Here is a 13,327-nt window from a genome sequence, read left to right as displayed (position 1 = left end):
TAGGTATGTATATATATATATATATAATTTGCTATTCCTCTTTTAAAAATTTTTTTGTCTCTCTCCATGAACATTGCAGCCAGGATGTCTATGTCTTGCTGACAAATCCAGCATGAGGGCTCCTTCTCCGCTGTTCTCCAGGTCTGAATACAGATGCCAACCTCCATGAACATGTTGGTCAAGATTCCTGTACAAGGCAGATGGAAATGACCTGTCATGGGGTGCTGACTTCTTTGGATATAAAAGGGGTTTTCTTTATATGAGGGCACTGGACAGTAAATCTGCAAACACTTGTGGCCACAGTTTGCACTTAATTACCAGCACCTCTGGTAATTAGCAGGAACTCTTAATTCAGTGGGCTGGTGGTTGTGTATGGGGAAGATAATGGTGAGTCACTGCTCCCTTACTTTAAGCCATTCAGTTACAATTGTGTGGCTCCCTAAGTGATGCAGAAGTGTCTGGGCTTGCTAGCTTCTACTGTGTGACAGGAGATAAGACTAGGCAGATGTGAGAGCCTCTTCTGATCTTCCAAGCTGCAATAGAGATGGTCACCTTCCCAAGCTTAAAATCTGCCAATCAAAATCTTCATATGATAAAGAAACACAAAATCACATTTCCAAAGAGGCCTCTCAAAATGCACCTGCAGCCTGGCTGGTGACAGAGCTCCTCACACATTTTTCAGCAGTGAAGCTGCCTTCAGAAGCTTCCCCCCTCCTTTCCACCATGCTGCTCTGCCCCTCAGCTCCTCTGATACAGGTCTATTGCACTGTGCCACCAGCGAAGAGCTGCAGCAATCTGGCTGATGGGCCAGCAATGGGCTCAGAGCTGGGGGCTAAGAGCTGGGCAGGAAGAAAAATGTCTGGAGCTGTGACTACTTTGGGGCATCTGCAGGAGGTGCAAACCTTGTGTGCTGCTGCCTGCACCTGCGTATGTATAAAAAGACAACCTGAGGATCTGAATGAGTCTAAAGAAACCTCTTCCTTTTTGCAAACACTGGTATGATACTTTGGACTGGCTTTGCAGAGCCTGTAGCCAAGTTGCTTGGCCCATCCACAAAACTGGTATCACCTCTTTCTCTCCCTGCCCCAGGAGGAGGAGCAGGTTCTTTCTTCTGTATGTCATCTGTCATCTGCAAATGACTCTGACTCCTCTGCTGAGCAGGACAGCAAGGTGACGTCTGAAGAACTGCTTTTGGTGGCATGGCACTGGATCAGAGACACTTGCCCAGTTACATCCACCCCTTACACAGCAGGCATAAATCATACCTGGTAATTTCACCTACCTGAGGTTTCTTGTCCCTTTCCTCTGGAGAAGGTTCTGTTTCTCTGTACACCACAGCTTTGGTTACCAGCATGTCAGGATGCTGTAGTTTTGCCTCTTTGATTGCTAAAGCCAGTGCCTAGAAACCAGAAGGATGAAAGCATTTATTGCCACTTCCCTGAAATCTGGTACCTTGCTCTCAGGCAGACAAAACCAGCGGACAGAAAGCAGCTGGAGCTGAGTGGGATTCCAGGAGGACACAGACGCAGGGGTAAAAAGCTGAACCCACAGTAGCCTGGCAGAAGAGGGAGGAGCCCACCACTGACTGGGGATTTGTACACCATTGAGATGACTCATGCACTGCCTTTATCTTACTGTTTTTTTTTCTGTAGAGATGCACAATGTCCCAGGCTGCCTGCTGAAAGCCAAGCAAAGGACCAGCAGCAATCCTCTCTGCAGCAAAACCCTAGAAAAATCTACAATAATAATCTAACTAAATTTATTATTATAATTCTAAAAAACCCTAGAAATTATTTTAGAGCCTTTTAAATATTTTAGCTCTTTAATTTTGCTTCCTAAGCAACAAATCCCAAAGGGTTAGGCATGGGAAAATGACCCTGTGACCCTAGAGATTTGTGTCAATGTCTTTATTTCGTCATAGAAGTCTGTCACTTTTTGTCCCCGTATCATGGAGGCAGATGCAAAACACCATCACTTGGAGTAAGCCAGCCTGTAGTGAGACTATGCTGGAAAGAGAGGACGAACCTGGGTCACTTTGGAGTATTTCAGCAGAGGAAAGGGAACTGGAAACATGTTTCAAGAAAATAAAAAGGTGATTCCATCACTGCGCCCTGTGCTGGGATGGAACCTTCACTACCACTTCACTGCTGCAGCAGGCACTGAAGGGAGCTGGGCTGGGGCTTCACGTGGGTGCCACTGCACCCCGTGGAGACCTGCACTGCTGGACAGAGCTGGTAGGTTTGGGGCCTCTGTTTTTGGAGAGAAAGAGTGAACAGGTATGAGCCAGAATCAGAAGCATGCGGTGCTGCAGCCAGAGCCGGGCAAAGCCAGGGTGTCCTGCTCCTACCTGGTCCTGGTCCACGTCTTCGTCTCCTGTGATAATTATGCGCTTCTCTATCCGGGTCTCAGAAAACCCTCCTTTCACAGTCTGCACAAGAAGAAGGAAAGCTCTCACCCACAGCTGTCTGACAAGCTAGCTCCTGCCAGATGTAGCTCTGCCCATGGGAGGAGGGACACCACCAGCATCACCTTAGGAATTCCCCCATAATTCAGCATATTTCCCACTACCCTTGACTGGTTGCATGGTTAGAGCCACCAAGACACAGCTGGCCACAGGTGGGGAGGAAAGGAAAAGGGCTGGGTGGCAGGTACCGAGCACCCTTCCTTCCTGCTTAGGTCCCTCACTCAGCTCCTACTTTTTGTGCACTTAACTTGGGAATGAATGAAATGGCCATGGGTGAGGTCCTCTGACGCAGCTTCAATCTCCTTTGTTTCCTACCATCGCTGCCGTTGCCTACGCAACTCCAACTCTAATAAAGCAAATACACCCCACGCTAACACGATTCCCAGAGCTGACACAAGGTGACATGCTCCAGCGCTGGTGCTGTGGGCTTCTTGGGCCCGGGGCACCGAGGGTGTGACTCTAGATACATCTGGGAACACTCACCCCAGTTGCATGGACAGGGACTCACATGCACACCGCTGGCAGCCTAATTTGATGTTCCTTCAGGAGGTCAGTGACACTGTGCGCTGCTCTTCCTTCTCACCCGATGACTCCCTGCCCTCCCAGTCTAGCAGTGAGCAGAGGGGGGCACAGCATGTGTTAACAGCCCCCATGGGTGGTACACAAGTGATGAACACCCAATGCCTGTCTGTCCTTGCCTGCCGTCCCCCCAGTCATGCCCAGCTGGATGGGACAGACAGCACAGCAGGGCTCAACCAGGCATGGGGTGCTCAGAGCGAGCCAGAATGCTGTGCTGGCTCACCATCCTCCATGGCACAGCATACATTTTTTTGGTTTGTTAGGAGGACATGGTCATTTCCTGCTGTACCAACCACAATATAAATCCACCCACTCTCAAATTCCAGTGGCTTGCATCAGGGACTCCCCTGCTGCCCCCCTTTAGAGCTGCTCTTACCTTGGTAACATGGGTAGTGGTAGAAGTGGAGAGGGTTTCTGCAGTGGCACTGAATATGCTGGCAAGCACTTCCTTCCCAGTGGAGCCGCTGGTGATCTGCAGGACAGAGAGTAGCAGCATCAGAGGGACTGCTGCAGGGGAACCCCCAGTCCTGGGTCCCAAAGAGCTGGGACCTTCCCTCTGGGATGCACTATTAAGCCAAGCATGAGAGGGGAGAGTGGCAAGGGAAAAAAAAGACACTGCTTTCCACTGGACTGAGGTTTTTTTGGGGGGACAGGGAGAGGTTTCCACATCTACCCAAAGCCCAGAGCAGCAGGAAAGGGACTCTGCAGAGGGCACATGGTTTCATGGCTGTATTTTGCTCTTCCCGACCCATCCTCAGGGCCACCCTAAGTGCAGAGCTCTCAGACTACCTCTGGCTTTGTCCATCCCGCTTTGTGTGGCAAGGGCTGGGAAGGCTGTGCTGGTGCCCCAGCCTCACAGTACTTGGTAAGTTCTCCCTGCTGCACAAGTGATGAAGCTGGGGCAGCACGTGGCGTTTGGCCAGGCTTGACTCCCTCGAAAAAAGGCAGTCAAGTAAGAAAACACTTTACACAGTAAGGTCTGCTGCTGGGTTGCTGATGGCCATCACCTCCACTGGGAGTCAGGAGATATGCTTGTGGCCCTGAGGGGCAAAGCAAGACACACAGGGCTAAAGATATCTCAGGCCACTATGAGACTTCACCAGGGACTGAGCTATTTTTAGCAATTATCCTCCCTTAGTGGATGCTCAAGGTGTGGATCTGGCACAGGAGAAAGGCCACAGGGTCCCCTGCCATCTCAATCCTCAACCTTCTGAGCATCCTTCTGCTCTTCTCAGTACCAACACACCAAGGGTGCTGGTGCTGGGACCATGGGAAGGGGCCCTGTGGGATCAACCCCAGCTTGCCCCCAGCTTTACAGGGCTGCCTCCCTCCCTCACCACCACCTGGCCTAACTGGTGGCACCACATCCCCCCTCACCGGTGAGAGGGAGCGAAGGTCTGTTGCAGGAACGGCCCCTTTCCCAGCCTTGGTGCTGTGATCCTGAAAGAAGAGCAGATGGGTGCATTGGTTCAGGTGCAACACAGGGACAAACATAGCAGGTCACCCTCCACAGACATCCTCAGTAGGGCAGGGTCCCCCCCCAGCACAGCTGGCCCCAGTTGCCCTCACCAGAGCAACTGGGACTGCAGGGGACAGCGACTGCCCCACCTCTCAAGGGGCCAGCCCCACTTACTGAGGTCGCCAGTGCAGTCTCTGCGGTGCCAGCATGAGCAGTGGCCGTGGTGTCCCTGCTGCCCAGGGTGCCTCCTTCCACCTGTCAAGGCAAAGGAAACCTGGTAAGCCTGGAGGTGCCAGGGGGGTGATACTCGCAGGGACAGTGCGGCCACCCTTGTTGCCAGAGGAAGCCCACAAGGGCCATAAGACCATGGACATGTGCATGTATGGTGGCCAGCACTCTCTGGAAACATTTCCATGTGCCAGCACTGCCCAGCAGCATGGCAGACAGGGCCAGGGACGGACACGGAATATTTGTGTGGGCTTTGGTTGATGTTCTGGGGACTCCAGCAAGACAAGGGTGAGCACAGGCCTCTAACTGCCCCACTCAGCCACCTGCTCTCCAAGTGAGCCTGCCTGGGGTCAGGTTTTGCTGGATTGAAGCTTGGCAGAGCCTTCAGGGAGCAGGGCCACAGGAGGACGGAGACACGTTGTCACCTGGGCTGTGTCTGTGCTGCCGACCTGGTGGGGAGTGGAGCCATCTGCTTCAGGCTTCTTCATGCCCAGCCCAAGGCCAATGGTCACAGCATCTGTTTTCAGGGCTGAGGACTGCAGAAGAAACACAGCCATCAGGTACTGGGGCACGATGCCAACAGCCCTGAGTGCTCCTTGTGCACCAGCCCCCATGAGCAGAACATCCCTGCCCCACTCCTCTGCAAGTGCCACACGTGTGACATCCTGCAAGCGTCATGCCAAGCCCTACCTGGGCAAAGAGCAGAGGCCAGCCTGCTGCACAAGGCCGACAGCCACCATACGAAGTGCCCTGTGTGACTGACATACCCCAAAACAGACCTGATGCTCTGTCCCTGGGGTTTTCAGGGATTTTTTGTATTCATTTTTAGACACCATGGGTTAGGTCAAACTGCTCTTCAAAAGGTGGGTGAGACCCACCAAATCCATTTCACTCGCACCCTGCATCAGCTTTATGCTCTGCACCAGCTCCTGGCAGCTGTGGTTACACCCAGGGTGTCAGAAGCTCAGGGGAATGGAGACAGGTTTCCAGCACTCCCCCACTACAGGACACTGGAGCTGACACAGGCTCCTGCACAGGGGATGTTTTAGCCAGTACTCAGCATTCCTGAGCCAATGGCCTCCCCTGTCCAGCGCCAGCCATGGGGTACCGCAGAGCTAATCACCCATGCCCACAGCCCCACTGTCACCCTGGAGCCCACGGTGTTGGATGCTCCGCACAAGGGTTTCCAGGCTGGTTTGGCAGAAGTTCCCTCTCATTCTACAGTTTTTCCCTGACTCCAGGTCTGGACTCACCCTGGCAGCTCCAGGACGCCTTGGGTACTTACCTGCCAGGGCTGGAGGGCTGCTCCGGCACTGACCAGGCAGGAGATGGCCTCGGCCCAGTGCAGAAGCAAGGCTGTGTTTTATCCCAGCTAGGGCTGTCTCTACTGTCCTCTCGCTGTGGTGTACACTCAGCTCCCACATGCATACTGCATGCATTTTTCTTAGCCCCATTACAGTCACTCCTGACATAGGAGTCACCCTCCATGAGCTTTGGAGAGGCTCCCGCAAGCTACTGTGTAAATCCCTCCCAGCCCCAGCATGATCACAGAGGTTAGTTGGCAGCACATTTCTCTTCACTACACAAACTCGTCACTGACTTCATGCAACACACAAGGACAGAGCCGTGGGTTAGTGACATGTGCCCTTCCCAGCTGCTGACATGCCGTAGTGATGTGAGGGACAGGGTAGGCAGCCAAACGCAGGGAACTAAGAGATAATGATGACTTCTGGTTAGCAGATGCACAAAACACACAAGAGAGCCATGCACAGACGACAATGTGCACTGGAGGAGAACAGCTACACTGGACAGGAACCTGGGGATGTTTGAAAGCCAGCATGCTCTTCCACACCAATGTGGGACACTTGTGAGACAATACCAGGCACCAGGACAAAGAACACAGAGGCGCGATGGCACTGAGAAAGTCTTGATGGAAAGGCATCCCTGTGTACCTCTAGCTGGGAGACATCTGGGCTGAGCTGAGAGACCTTCTCACCGCCTTTGACACCCTCTTCCAGTCCAGTAGCTACTTTGTCAACGTGCTGGAAGGAAACCAGGCCTACGTCTTCCATTTCACTCTTGTCCTTGTCCAGCTCAGGCAAGCTCCGGGAGATGTCCTCAAAGGCTGTGCCGTGGAAGTCACCGATCACCGTGAAGTCCACCTCTGCTTCAAGGCTGGAGGTTGAACTGACTGTGATGCTGGAGCACTTGCGCTCAATGGCCAGGTGGTTGTCCTTCAGAAAGACCGAGTCCTTCTCCTGGTCCTGCTCCTCATCGCCAGTGTCACTCTCGGGAGCCCTGTGCCGAGGTGGTTTAGCTTTCTCCTCGGTGCCCTCCCTCAAGCCCGCTCTCTGAATGAGACAGAATGGCGGAGAGAGAAGGAGACAGTGAGCACCGCATGGTGTGGCAGTGCTGGCAGTGCCGACAGTAGAGAGGGGAGGAGAAGGAGAAAGAAGGCTGCAGCAAACACCACAGAGTAGAGTCAAACACAACTCAAGCATGGAGACTGAAACCTTTCTGACAGCAGCCACTTTGCAGGGGTGGGGTGGGGAGAGAAGGGTTATTCAATCTGATTGTGCCAAAAGTCTATTGGCAATTAATCTTCTCAAAAAAGGGTCAGTCACACAGAAAAGCTCAGCCAGCTTGGAGGCACACCAGTGCACCGGGTGGAAGCAGATGTATGCAAAACAAGAGGTCTGTTAAGAGACATTCAGAAACAGCTCAGACACCAGTGCTATCATATGTCAGTAAGGTTGGGCACTCAAAAAAACCCTAAACAAACAAAGGGAAAGAAAAAGAGAAGAGTTGGAAAGAAAAGGGCCCCATCAGCCACGCACAGTGAAGGAGAAGCGAAGGAGTGTGCCAATTCCACTGAGCATCTGCATGGGCCCTGTGGAGCATCACCCCAAGGGAGGGAGGACCACCGCCTATGGGGCCATCACCCCCCTGCCCTTGCTGGCAGGGAGTGAATCTCCCACCAACACACGCTCCCTCTCCAGAGGCCTCACACAGCCAGGGATGAGTCTTAGGGTTTAGAGTTTGGTCAGTGTAATTGACAGCACAATCAGAGCCAAGGGACGAACTCCCTCCGTTAGCTCTTCTCCAGACATGGACATACCTCTCAACTCCACCACCAGCGGGTACATTTCCCCTCACCATGCTTTGCCATCAAGCCATGGGAAATCTAGACCCATTGGCGGACTTTGCATCTCACTCAAGGCTCCCTTAGGAACAGCTCTAAGCCCACTGATGCCAGAGGAAACCCACCTCCTGGACTCTGGTCCAAGTGTTTGGAGCCAGAGCCATGCCCACAAAGGGCCAGGCTGTGCTGGCACAACCTTCCCGTGGCACTGATGGGAGGTTGAGAGGTATGAGAAACAGGGTGTCAAACAAACTCAAGAGGAACACGCCTGCATACATGTTTGTGTGTGTGTGTGTATATATAAATATATACATAACAGCTCTGCAATGGGGAGAGGAGCTGGAAGCACACAGCCCTCAGCTGGTTAAGGTGAGCTTTCAAACTACGGTAAGAAGCAGTTAGTAAAACAGCACTGAGACCTGGAAGACCACTGGAACAGCAGTCTTTAAATTCTCTTCTTTCAATCTGGATTTTACTGATGCGTCAGATAAATCCTTTTCTTCCCCACTTGGTTCCTGAGATTTGCTCTGGATTAGAGAAAATGGTTAGTTGTAAGGAAATGAACTCTACAGGAGCTGATCTAGCACTTACAAGAGCAAAGAAAGCTATTTCATCCATTTTCAGCCACCAGCTTGCTGAAGACAGGGAAGGGTGGATGAGGCCGGCGAGCTAAGCAAGAAGGGATATCAACGGAAGAAATGCAAGGGTGAAGCTGGAAGCGTGGGCACGCTGCTGCTAGGCATGTGTGCATATCTGTGACAGAGTCGCAGCTCCTTCAGCCACCCCCCATCTCCCTCTTCCTTGCTCCTGGCCATGAAGCTTGGGTGCCCGCTCTCAGGTTTAGCAAGAGGGAGGCTCTCCAGGGAGCCAAAATGTCGTGGAGGGAGGGTGTGGGGTGTGTTCACAAAACAAAAGCTGATGAACCAACTGGCCAGCAGGTCTGCATTCAGCAAATAAGCCTGACCACATACACATACATAAAAGGACAGAGATGCAAAGCAACTGCTGTCAGTCAATGGATGTGTGAGGAGCCACTGAACATGATAATAAAGAGCCACACAACATGCGCATGAACTTTCCGTCCGGACAGTTCATTGGAAGAGTTACCACGGCTTCTGCCAGTGTGAGTTCGCAGCCAGAGTCAGGGGAGGCCAGGTCAGCACTGTCTTCTCCTTCATGCTCCATGTCAACAGAAACATCTTCCTTCAGAGAGAGAAGCTGGGATGTGTCTCCTGCCCCAGCCCCTTGCCCGAGGGCCAAGGAGCCCACACTGGATGCAGGTCCCACCAGGGTGACCGGCACCGCCGGCAGTGAGGTGAGGTCTGTGTTCAAAAGCATGTCCTGTGCCAGGCCCATCATCCCCTTTGCTTTTGCTGCTGTCACAGCTTCAGGCACATGCCTGGGCTGTCCCTCGTGGGCTGCCCTTCGTTCTGCTTCGCTTTGCTCAAACATCTTAATCTTAGAGGCCACTGAGATTTTGCTGTAGCTGTTGCTGTGCTGCCAGCTACTTGGAGTTCCATTGCCATGCTCCTGGGACACAGCTGCTGTCCTCCCAGACACACACATCAGCGACCCAGACTCTACTGTTTGATGTGTCCCACTGCTCACTTCCAGCTCTTCCCTACCTTCACAGATCAAGGCAGAGAGATGGTACATCTTGCTTCCTTGACACAGTCCTGCTACAGAGGAGTAGGAGTTTGGGACATCAGCAGCTCCTTTGGGAGGAGACTGATCCTGTGCTGGCTGCCCTGGAACAAGGTCACCTGCTGAAGGGCTCCTGCCTTGAAGATCTTGTCCCACATTATACTCCAGTTCCCAGGGTGACTCTTGTGCTTTGGGATCTGCAGTGTGGAACAGCTCTCCAGTCACAGGACTCTCTTGGGGCAGGTCTCTTATTATGGCCTCAGTCTGTTGTTCTAGTTCTTCTGCCTTGGGAGTGAGCTCTTCCATGCAAGGGCTTTTGTCCTGGGACAATTCCTCCATCCCATACCATTCATCTCCAGCCAGCTTCCCTGATGTGGGTCTTATGTGCTCGGAAGGCTCTTTTATCATGGGCTTCTCCTCCTGGAGTGGCTCTTCTGTGGCACAGACTTTGCTCTGGGTTGCCCTTGCTGTGACAGGGTCCATGTCCTGGGCCACCTCCCCTGTGTCCTGGTTTCTGACCTGAATCAACTCTACTGCAGTGGCTGTGTTTTGGGGTGGTCCTCCTGCAACAGGACTTGCACCTTGGTGTGGTTTCCATGTAGGAGAGCCCATGTCTTGGGGTTGTTCTTCGGATTCAAGATTGGTGCCCCTGGCTATTGCCACATCTGCTACAGGGCTTGCGTCCTTGGGTGCTCCTTTGCCTACTACAGGGCTTGCCTCCTTGTGTGCCACCTCTGCCAAGGGGTTCACATCCTTGGCTATGCCCACACCTCTTACAGGTCTTGTACCGTGGGACAGGCCTCTGCCCTCAGACTCAGTGCCTGGAGCTGCCGCTGCAGGGACAAGGCTGGATTGCTGGGGAAAGGGCATAGGGGCAGCAGTGCTAGGTTCATCCCCCTCCGATGCTGTGGTGTCATGAGAGTGACCCTGCCCAGGCACAGCTGATGGAGGTGACTTGGTATCTATCTCTTCCATCTGAAGAACCACTCTGGCACTTTCCTCCTTGTCACCATCTGCTCCAATCCTTCCTGAGAGCCCTTCCAGTGCTGTGCAGATGTCCAGGCTCTGTACGGGGCTCCCTCTGTGCTCCTCAGCCCCGTGGCTGTCCCCTGGCAGGCTGCACGGCTTCACACCTCCCACTGGTTTTTGCAGATCTGTCTCCTCTGGTTCCAGCTCTTGGGAACACAGCAGGGCTTCACCTCCCTCAGGTGCTTTGCAGCCTGTCAGCCCAGCAGATTCTTTCCCTTGCTGTAAGGGCAGCCCTTCTTCCTGCCCTGAAGTAGGATGTTGCAGCAGGCTGGTCCCATCACAGCCTGTCCTGGGCTGCTCCCGAGCTTCAGCAGGTTTTCCAGACAGTGCCCTGTATTGCTGACTTGCTGAGGAAGGGTGTTGGAACCCTTCTGCTGCAGGTGCCACTTGCCTGGATCCCTCCTCAGATGCGTTCACAGTGGCTTCTGGTCCATCCTCCAAGCCAAGCTGTCCACCAGACTCCAAGAGCAGGTGTGTTCTACTGTCCTTCTCCTCTCCCTCTACACCTCCTAAGTATATGATCCTCTGGGTCACAGAAGTCTCTGAGCTGTCGTCACTAGCCTTCACTTTAATTTTAATGAGCTCTATGGCCGCAGCTGGCACTCTGGCCTCCTGCTTCCTGGAGGCTGCAGAAGCATGGTCCTTGGAGACCGCCTCGCTTTCTCCCTGGGGAGGCTCTTGCCCCAAAATCTTGGCCTTTTGCCTCCCTTCAGGTTGCTGACATGGCTTGGACAGATCTGGCTCACTGGTGGTTGCTTCCTCATCCTGCTCTTGGGGCTCCTCCGCTGTGCTCTCAGCTGGCAGGCGCTCTGCCTCCTGGCTGGGCTCCACTCTGATTTCCTTCTCATAGTTCTCATCCTCCCAGACAGACTCAAAATCCTCTGGACTAGCGATCATTTTTGCTCTCATCCGGGTATCCATGGCTGCATCTGTTGGGTCTTCCTACTGGTGGTTGCTTCCTCATCCTGCTCTTGGGGCTCCTCCGCTGTGCTCTCAGCTGGCAGGCGCTCTGCCTCCTGGCTGGGCTCCACTCTGATTTCCTTCTCATAGTTCTCATCCTCCCAGACAGACTCAAAATCCTCTGGACTAGCGATCATTTTTGCTCTCATCCGGGTATCCATGGCTGCATCTGTTGGGTCTTCCTGCCACTTCCTTTTTTTACTGCCACTTCTGCTTTCGATATGCTCGCACTCATCTTCACGTCTGAGGTACCTGCATGTGCTTCTTCTTTCTTGACTCCCAGAGCTTTCTTTAGAGCTACCGTTTCCAGCCTAGGAATTTCTCTCTCTATAAATACCCAATGCTCCGAGCCCTGCATTGCAATTGGAGCAAGAAGAGTTAGCATCAAACATATTTTACCTAACTCCTGATGACTACTGTCATGAGTAACAGAAGGCTGATCTGCCTTGGAAAGGGCTGACTAAATTATTAGTATTCATGCAAGAGTTGAGGCAGGGTCTATACAAAGAGCCTGGCAACTTGCTAATGAAGAGAAGGGACTGAAAATAAGGGGGTTGATACTGTGATGGGGACTGAGCTCCTCTATCCTCTCCAGGGACGATGTTTTGCTCTGCCCAGTGGCTTGCTGACATACCTGCAATATCTGCAGCTTTGTTGGTAGTACAGAAGTGGGAGCAATGCTCCAAGCAGATACATTAACGCCCATCAGGCCATCTCTCATGAGGGAAGACAACACAGCTGGTTAAACCCCACTGGGACTCCCCACCTGACTCCTGTTTTCAGCTGGTTCTAGCAATCCCCATGAACAAAGGGTGAGATTTCATTGTAGGCAATGCTGTGTGTTTTTGGGTAGCTTCACTCTCAGCTTCACCCTTGTGCCCTGAGACTATGTCAGACTGTCAGGAGCATAAGCAAGAAAAAAAACCCCACTTTTAGGCATCAGAAAGGCCCCTTCCCCTTCCTACCAAATACTGCAGCTCAGATTCACTCCAAAGTCCATCCTTCCTTTCTGGCTCTACAGGGAAATCACACCAGAAGCAAATATTTAGCAGAGACTTCTACCAATGCTGAAACCAAGAGGTTCAGAAAATGTAACCTGTAAAAGGTTACCTGTGAAATGTAAAAGATGACCATGGGCTTGGCAGCTGAGACAGCTACAGGTACTGCAGCAAGGACCAAGCGAAGGTTGTGGAGCATCCTGCAGCAAAGACACAGTGCGTATGTGACATACCACGTGGTATATCCATGCTCCTGCGCAGGGGAGGATGCTAGATTACTGTTACTACCTACACTTTGTACATTCATGTGTTTGTCCTGCAAGACAGCTAAAGACTTCACAAGTGCCAGGAACAAAGCACTGCTAAAATTCAACCCATTCTGGAAAAGAAGGTAGAAAACCACCCATGAGAAGACAGCAGCAGGAGAACATTTGCACTGATGAGGAAGCTCAGCAGCCTCCCCAGTCATCCTACACAGGCAACACACGCGTCAAGGGCAAGGCTGTGGGCACAGTCCTGAAGAGTTCACCATGGGTCTGGCTCTGAACCACAACACAGGCTGCTTGGGCACCAGCCTGTGGGCAGAGCCAGCGTCACTTCTGCAGGCAGGGACGGAGGACTCTCTGTGGCACCAGGATGCACTCCAGCCCCAGTAAGTGGGGGTGTAGCTGCCCACTCCCCACTCAAACTAGGAAAAGCAGTCCATGAAAACATAACCCATGCCCCACACAGGGGTGTCAGGGTGAATGTCTGGAGCAGTTGCACCCAAAATGGAAACCTAATAACTGATATTGAATAAGGGGAAAGAGGGGGGCAGAGGGAAA

At 52.7% G+C, this 13,327-nt stretch overlaps 1 protein-coding gene across 1 annotated transcript in view; it reads right to left on the bottom strand.

The window, feature by feature from the left end:
* Positions 1 to 1,245: 1,245 nt before the first annotated feature.
* Positions 1,246 to 13,327, bottom strand: part of EPB41L1 (erythrocyte membrane protein band 4.1-like 1) — a gene marked incomplete at both ends in the record, with an annotated part of 24,005 nt that continues 11,923 nt past the window's right edge. Inside the window, 7 exons of the mRNA XM_010147358.1 lie at positions 1,246 to 1,399; positions 2,348 to 2,428; positions 3,420 to 3,515; positions 4,421 to 4,483; positions 4,677 to 4,757; positions 5,156 to 5,266; positions 6,683 to 7,081. Of these exons, the coding sequence (XP_010145660.1) occupies positions 1,246 to 1,399; positions 2,348 to 2,428; positions 3,420 to 3,515; positions 4,421 to 4,483; positions 4,677 to 4,757; positions 5,156 to 5,266; positions 6,683 to 7,081 (985 nt within the window). The remainder of the gene's footprint in view (positions 1,400 to 2,347; positions 2,429 to 3,419; positions 3,516 to 4,420; positions 4,484 to 4,676; positions 4,758 to 5,155; positions 5,267 to 6,682; positions 7,082 to 13,327) is intronic.

The sequence above is a fragment of the Eurypyga helias genome, unplaced genomic scaffold (assembly GCF_000690775.1).
Source record: "Eurypyga helias isolate BGI_N326 unplaced genomic scaffold, ASM69077v1 scaffold33902, whole genome shotgun sequence".
Classification (NCBI taxonomy): Eukaryota; Metazoa; Chordata; class Aves; order Eurypygiformes; family Eurypygidae; genus Eurypyga; species Eurypyga helias.
This window is presented reverse-complemented; position numbering and strand designations above follow the sequence as displayed.